General features: G+C 39.0%; 1 protein-coding gene across 1 annotated transcript in view; it reads left to right on the forward strand.

The window, feature by feature from the left end:
- The window catches only part of Cstf3 (cleavage stimulation factor subunit 3), a 76226-nt gene that overhangs the window by 64084 nt on the left and 3780 nt on the right, over nt 1-8362 (forward strand). The window contains exons 14-17 of the mRNA XM_021193558.1: nt 637-780; nt 1805-1907; nt 5603-5672; nt 7026-7221. Of these exons, the coding sequence (XP_021049217.1) occupies nt 637-780; nt 1805-1907; nt 5603-5672; nt 7026-7221 (513 nt within the window). The remainder of the gene's footprint in view (nt 1-636; nt 781-1804; nt 1908-5602; nt 5673-7025; nt 7222-8362) is intronic.

The following is an 8362-nucleotide window of genomic DNA, read 5'->3' on the forward strand; positions in this document are numbered from 1 at the left end:
GAGCCACCATGTGGTTGCTGGGATTTGAACTCCGGACCTTCGGAAGAGCAGTTGGGTGCTCTTACCCACTGAGCCATCTCACCAGCCCCAGATTTATTTCTTATATAGCAAGAATCATTGTACTTATGTCTTGTTAAATCATGGGACCTTCTATATAAAATACTGTTGGGCATTATGGCTCACACTTGTAATGTCAGTATTTGGGAAGTGGAGACAGAAGGGCAGGAGTTCAAGATTATCTTTGAATATATAGTTAGCAGAGTCTACAGAGAAAATCCCAGGTTCTGAAAAACCAAGGCTACACAGAAAAGTTTTATCTTGGAAAAAAAAAAAAAAAAAAAAAAAATATATATATATATATATATATATTAGTGATTATTGTATGACCTTCTGATGATAAGAAAAAGGAAGAAAAATCACTGCATTATACACTTTAGAATAATTTTGTGTTATGTAAATTATGTCATAATAAAAATTAACATGTGTCCCTAATGCCTGGGGAAAGTAGTCTATAATTCTACTGTGTAGTTTCTTATACTGGAATCATTAGCATAGAACTTAGTGTCGTGGCAGTAGATGCTGTGAGGAGCACATTCTCCCTAATTTGTAGAATACAAATATTTTCTTTTCTCATAGGTATATATTCAATATATGAAATTTGCAAGGAGAGCAGAAGGTATCAAATCTGGAAGAATGATATTTAAAAAAGCAAGAGAGGATGCCAGGACCCGCCATCATGTCTACGTGACTGCAGCCCTCATGGAGTATTACTGTAGCAAGGTAAACGCTGACACGCTCATGTCAGTGAATTCTACACCAGCGGGTTTACACAGTAAATCTCCTCACCCTTCCCCCTACAGAAGTCCCACTTTAAGAAATTGAGCTTAATTGTTCCATTTTGTAAAGGTCTTAAGCTTAGCTGCATAAAATTACATTGAACATTATTCAACTCAATTGCTTATTAAATTCCACGTTTAATCTCTTTTTTTCTTTTAATTTATTGATGGGCTATCTACTGTAGATGATGGAACCCAGGGCCCCCTGCATTCTAGATAAGCTCTTAAATTTTTTTCAGGGATGTTGGGGGGCTGTGTTCAGGGATTGAAACTTGGTGAGTTTGAGTTCTACCATTGGCTGACCGATTCCAGTTCACCCTTGGTTGTTCCTGTTTGTTCATTGGATTTTGTTTTGTTTTGAAGCACATATCACTAAGTCTCTCAGGCTGGTCAAACTTGATCTTCCAGCTTTCACTGTAACCTCCAGTACTAGGATTACAGGCAGTGTACCAGCACAAGCAACTGTGGTAAATGTCGTAGACAAGATGCTGACATTGGCTACTTGGCTGTTTTATTTTGTTTATGGTAGTGCTGGGGATTGAACTCAGGACTTTGAGCAATCTAGGGAAGTGCTCAACGACCAAGCTATATGCCCAGCTCTTTTCTCAATTTAAAAGGACAGGTTCTTGTTTCATTCCTTAGGCCTGCCCTGATGTACAAGCACAAAACTCATATTCTGAACTTAACCCCATATTGTTTTTTATTTAGTTGACCAATTTTAATTCTTCTGTGATTTGCCATATTTAGAGGTTGTGGGAATATTTTCTTGTTTTTGTTTTTTGTTTTGAAAAAGTGTCTTGCTATATAAGCTAAGATGACCTTGAATTTGTGACAATCCTCCAGTCTCTTAATCTTTACTGCTGAGATTATAGCTGTGCACCACCATGCCTATTAGATTCTGTAGTTTTAATATTCTTTTGTGTCATTGTCTGGCATTTCATGGAAACCAGTACTGTCTTTACTTCTAGGACAAATCTGTTGCCTTTAAGATTTTTGAATTGGGACTAAAGAAATATGGAGACATTCCAGAATATGTTTTGGCTTATATTGACTATCTCTCTCACCTCAATGGTAAGTTGATTCTAGAATCTGCCATGGTTTTGTGGTTGTGCGGGGTGGGGGGGATGTTAAGATTCACTTACTGGTGTTTTGCCTGTATGTTATGTTATGTCTGTGGACCCGTGTTTTCATTGCTCTTGGAGGCCAGAAGAAGGTATTGGATCTTCTGGAACTGAAGTTACTGTCAGCTGCTATGCAGGTGTTGGGAACCAAACCTAGGTCCTTTCGAAGATTAGCATATGTTCTTAACTCCTTAGCTATCTCTCCAGCCCAGTCCAACCCCACCATGGTTTCTTAACATTAAACGATCTGAAATTATGTTTGGGTTTGGTTGGCTTTGTTTTCTTTTTTAAAGTGTTGTAACTCCAACATCCACCAGAAACAGCTACTCGATAAGCAGGCAGGAAATAGTGGCCTGTCGTCCATGAATTCAGTATTTTCCTTCTTAGACAGGGTCTTACTATATACCCCTAGCTGGACTGATACTTGCTATGTAGACCAGTTTGGCTTTGAACTCACAGAAATCTACCTGCCTGCACGTTTGTCACCATGCCCAATTTATACAGTGCTGGTGCTGAGCTCAACATCTTATGCATGCTAGAGAAGTGTATAAGTCAGGGTTCTCTAGAGGAACAGAACAAACACATCCATGTATGTGTTTGTGTGTGTGTATAGGGTTTATTAGAATGATTTACAGGCTGTGGTATGCCTACTCCAACAATGGCTCTCTACCAAGGAAAGTCTAAGAATCCAATAGTTCTCAAGTTCACGAGGCTGGATATCTCACCTGGTCTTCAGTATATACCAAAATCTTGAAGAAGTAGGTTCTAATGCCAGTAAAGGAATAGACTATCCAGTGAAAGCAAGAATAGGCTGGCAAAGACCTCAGGCTTCTTCCATGTCCTTTATATAGGCTGCTACCATAAGGTGTGGTTCAGATTAAAGATGGATGGTCCTACCTCAAAAGCTATGGGTTAAAAGAAAAAAATTCTCACAGGTATACTCAGCCAGTTGGGTTTTAGTTAATTCCAGATGTGGTCAAGGTAACCCAGGAAAGCCATCACAACAGGCATTCTACCAACTAAGCTATCCCCAATCCTATTAGCCATGGAGTTACACACCCTGAATAATGAGAGTTTTTTTTTTTACACTCCACAGAGTGATTCTGAATCAGAAAAGTGCTGCCACAATTAAGTGAAGCTGCAAAGTCAGTTAAGAGACAGAGTTGTAGCCGAGTGTGGTGGCGCACTCCTTTAATCCCAGCACTCGGGAGGCAGAGGCAGGCGGATTTCTGAGTTCGAGGCCAGCCTGGTCTACAGAGTGAGTTCCAGGACAGCCAGGGCTACACAGAGAAACCCTGTCTTGAAAAACCAAAAAAAAAAAAAAGAGAGACAGAGTTGTCTGTGTTCCTCTCTGGCTACTCTGTGCAATCCTTCTCTTGTCTCCCAGGGGTAAACAGATATTTAAACCCTCTCCAGCTAGTAATTGGTAATAGCTTTGCCCAGTGGATGGGAAGCATGGAGAACAATAACACAAGAAGCCTGTAACCACCAAACCCAAACGGCTTGTGAGGCTATGGGGTGAATCTGTAAAGAAGCATGTTCATTGACATCTTTATTTTCCCACTCTGTTGGATTAATAGTGATATAGTCATTCTTTATGCTAAATAATTACCCATGTGTCTCTATAAAATTATTATAATTATTGATAGTTCAGGATATATAAACTTGGGGGGGGGGACAACTAGGGAAGCTTGAGAAATGATCCAGCAGTTAAGAGCACTTGTTGCTCTTGCAAAGGACACAGGTTTGATTCTCAACAACCACATGGCAGCTTGTAGGTAGCCATAGTTCCAGTTCTAGGGGATCCAAAAGGCATGTACATGGTACATATACATTTATGCAGGCAGAACAGTGATAGGCATAAAATAAAGCTAAAAAATAAAAGAATATAATCTTGTATGAAAGCTGTTTTAAGAGAACTTGTATTTCCTTGTACATCAGATTAGGTGTGTAAATTTAAAACTATACTTTTCCCACTGGCAACAATAATACCCTTCATAAGACTGAGAGAATTAAGTTGAGCATTTGCATGCATTTAATTTATATATGGAGTATGGGAAGCAGTAATTCTGTAATGATGGAGGTGAATGTGAGTGTCACAGCAGAACCCTGATGAGGCACAGTGGGGCATCAAGATGACAGCCCAAACTCCAGAGCTGTTCGGAGACTGCTAGTTATTGAGCAAATGAGTGTACCAGTGCTAAACAGCAAGTAAGAATGTAAACTATTCTAGTGATTTTCATGTTGTTTACATGTTGAAAAGACAGTTTGGATGTGCTTGGCTATACTTAAGATTAATTTTACCCTCTCAGTATGGCTAGCAGGGTTTTAACTGACATTCGACTGCATTCCACTGTGTGCTGCGCTCTCCTAGGATTTGCAAGAAGTGTATGAACTGGGTCGAGCATTAGTTAGCCAGATAAAGAAAAAGGAAGGCATCTTCTTAGCCAGAGAACATGGTGAGCACTGAGTAGGGAGGAGGCCATGTGGGACAGTAAAGAGGATGTCAGAGCAAAGCTGTTACAGCAAGGATGAAATGTAATAGTAAATATCAGTTTAAACTGTGAGACAGGGCAGACGGCTCAGCAGGTGAGACTATCGGCTGTTCTACAGGACCCAGATCTGAGTCTCAGCACCACATTGTGGCTCACAACTCCAGGTTCAGGGGACTCCACACCCTCTTCTGGCCCCCACAGGGAATGAATGCAAATGGTGCACAGACACAAATGCAGGAGAAACACTCATACACAACATAAAAATAAGGTAAATTAAAATTAAAAATATACCAAGTCACTTGATGTGGTGCATCTGACTTGATGCCATTTCTTTGGCTAAATTCATTTATTCTCTCATGAGTTTATCTTGCATATGCACAGCCAGTAAATTGAATGTCTGTGCTAATAAAATAAAAACCAGTCATGATGAAGGATTTAAACATAATTTATTGTGGTGTAATTTAGATATCATGAATGTATTCATTTTAATTGTTCAGTTCAATTATCAAGTTATTGCTAGATTCTTAAGTTGTACAACAACTTAAGAATTTTTTTAAATCCCTTGAATTTTCAAGAAAATTCTTGCTTTCACTTACAAATGAACTCCTAATACTTAAATTTTAATCCAGTTAATATTTATCATTATCTTTTGAAAGGCAGAATAGGACATCTGGTTCTGTCCTCGCTGCAATTTGCATTGCACTGTGTACAAACCAAGTCTCAGTTAAAGGTCAAAAGACCTGGCTTCTAGTAACAGCTTAATTACTCGACAGTGAGTCAAACCAGTCTAGGTGGAGAGTGTTTGGTGTTTGTCTGTTTGTCTGAAACAGGGGTCTGTGTATCTCTGGCTAGCCTGAACTCAGGATGTATACCAGGCTGGCCTAGGACTCATAAAGATCTGTCTCTGCTTCCTGAATTGTGATATTAAATAAAGGCTTTTTCCCCTAGTCTGGCAAACTCAGTAATTTTGAACCTCCCAATTTCCTTATCTGTAAAAATCATTTCTGACAAATTATTTTTCTGCATTAGATTTTTGTAAGGATTAACTGAGGTAAGGCTTGGGGTTTTGTTCTGCTTTGCTCTTACAAAATATTATTATAAACTGTAAAACCTTCTTTGATTTAACATTTAAACTTTTTTAAATACCCAGAGGACAATAATACTCGAGTTTTATTTGAAAGAGTTCTAACATCTGGAAGCCTTCCTCCTGAGAAGTCTGGGTAAGTCTGGGAAATGTATGGACTGATGTGTGGGATTGGGCTTGAGTGTGAAATTCAGGAGACATTTCTTTTCTCATTTTACCTACCTGCAGTACTTCCATAGTTGCTTAAGCTAACATTTCTATTTTATATATGATAAGAATTATTTTGAGATACCCTTTTAACTATTAAATATTTTGCTATATCTTTCTACTTTGATAGTTCTAGAACTTACTATATTAGCATTCTGAAATGTATCTTACTAGTGGAATGCAGAGGCTTTTATACTGAGAGCTGGTTTCCATGTTACACGCCCAGCGCATGGCTTTGACTGTGAGCGAGTGACAGGGTACAGTGGCACTGCCAGCATATTCAGACTTTGCTTCTCTTCAGCTCCAAGCTTGATCACCTAGACAGGCGGTCAGTCTGCCTGGTCCTCACTTTCTCACCGATTCACAAACATGTCTACCAGTGTTGGAGTTCTGCAGTATCCTCTTTCTGGGACTTTATTAGTACCCACGATCTTACTTTAGGTGCCTGTGGCGTTTAAGTAATCTGAGAACATTAAAACAGTGATTTGTACAGCCAGGTGGTGGTGGTACAGACCTTTAATCCCAACAGTCTAGAGGCAGAGGCAGGCAGATCTCTGAGTTCAAGACCAGCCTGGTGTACAGAATAAGTTCTGGAGCTAGTCAAAACAGAGAAATCCTGTCTCAGAAAAAACAAACAAAACAGTGATATGTGCATGCAGTTTGATCTCAGTGAGTCAATATTATATAGTAGATGTTGGAATATATTTTTATTCATATGTTAAATGAAGAATATCTTCTGAAACATAATTCATTCCAATAAGCAAAGTGATGAAGCCACATTATACAGGAAAAATTATAGAAGTCTGTCAAGGTTTCTTTCTTTCTTTNTTTTTTTTTTTTAAAGATTTATTTATTTACTATATATAAGTACACTGTAGCTGTCTTCAGACACTCCAGAAGAGGGAGTCAGAGCTCCTTATAGATGGTTGTGAGCCACCATGTGGTTGCTGGGATTTGAACTCAGGGCCTTCGGAAGAGCAGTTGGGTGCTTTTACCCACTGAGCCATCTCACCAGCCCCTGTCAAGGTTTCTTTTCCACAAAGATTATCCTCTCTCTGATGCCTTTTATGTACCTCAAGTAGGAAGTTAGTGTGTGTGTGTGTGTGTCCAACTCAGGAAAGAACTTGAATGTCCAAATATTTGGGTAAAGTATTGTGGTTGTACTTGACTTTCAATATTTAGGAAAAAATAAAATTAAACAAATAGGGGGAAATACTAACAATTACTAAACCTAAAACAAAAATTCTATGACTAAGAATTGGTTATATTTACTTTCTTACAGAGAAATCTGGGCTCGATTTCTAGCTTTTGAAAGTAATATTGGTGATTTAGCTAGTATACTCAAAGTGGAAAAAAGACGGTTTACAGCATTCAGAGAAGAGTATGAAGGCAAAGAAACAGCTTTATTGGTTGACAGATACAAGTTTATGGATTTATACCCCTGTTCTGCAAGTGAACTCAAAGCACTGGGCTATAAGGTATGTACTCAGCACCAAGACACCTGTGGTGTCTCCAATTCCCCTATGTTTTTAAGAGTTCACAGACAATTTTCATTCTAAGGTCAATTCTTCTGTTACTAAGACAAAAAAAATTCATTGATTTTGTTGTTGTTCAAAAGTACCAAAAAAATGAAAATTAAACATTTGAGAGAGAATAAATGCTTTCATTATGTACCTGGAATTGTCAGTGCCTTGTGTCTGACAGATGATGGAGAAAAGTCTTAATGTAATTATTCTAAAGTAATTCTTATCAACTGATGAATATTTTTGATAGAGCTTCAACGAAACATATTTACTGTTGTGTAGTTTGTCAAGATATCAAGAAGGGACATAGCCAGGCATGGTAGTGCACACATACTTATAAACCTTGGATTTACAACCGGGAAGGCAGGAGGTTTGCAAAGCCAGCCTAGGCTATACAAACAAAGCAAAACCCATGTTCTTGCGAGATCTGCGCTTTCTATAGCAGCCTATAGGGAAACTGGCTTCGCTAAGAGTGGTACGCTATGTAGATGCCTGACTCATCAACAAATTGGTGGTGCATGCCTTTAACCCCAGCACTAGGGAGGCAGAGGCAGGCGGATTTCTGAGTTCGTGGCCAGTCTGGTCTACAGAGTGAGTTCTAGGACAGCCAGGGCTATACAGAGAAACCCTGTCTTGAAAAAAAACAAACAAACAAAAAACCAAAAAAAAGAAACTAACTTAATCCCTGAACCCTAGTGTTCTTAAGGCCTCAGAAATAACCCTTGTACAAAAACCGTCGGTCCATCGTTTCCTGGCCTTTCTGTGCCACTGACATGAACAAAGGCCAAGATGGAACCCACATGAAACTGTAGTATGTGCATGGGTCCTGGGTTGGCCCCTTTAAATCAGCAGGCAAGAGAATTCTTGGCCATCACTCTTTTCCTCGCTGCCCTCTTTTGGTCTGCGTCTCATTCTCTCTCTGAACCAGACAAGAAAACTTTGAAAAGATTTATACATAATTAGCTTTAGACCTTTCCTTTGATGGGTGGTCCAAGCCTGTGCCAGCCCCATAACCCTGTTCTGAAGGGATTCCTTATAACACATATTGTACTGCTAAAAAATGAACAGTTTTTACCTCCATTGGCTTTTTTTTTTT

The sequence above is a fragment of the Mus pahari genome, chromosome 3 (assembly GCF_900095145.1).
Source record: "Mus pahari chromosome 3, PAHARI_EIJ_v1.1, whole genome shotgun sequence".
Lineage (NCBI taxonomy): Eukaryota > Metazoa > Chordata > Mammalia > Rodentia > Muridae > Mus > Mus pahari.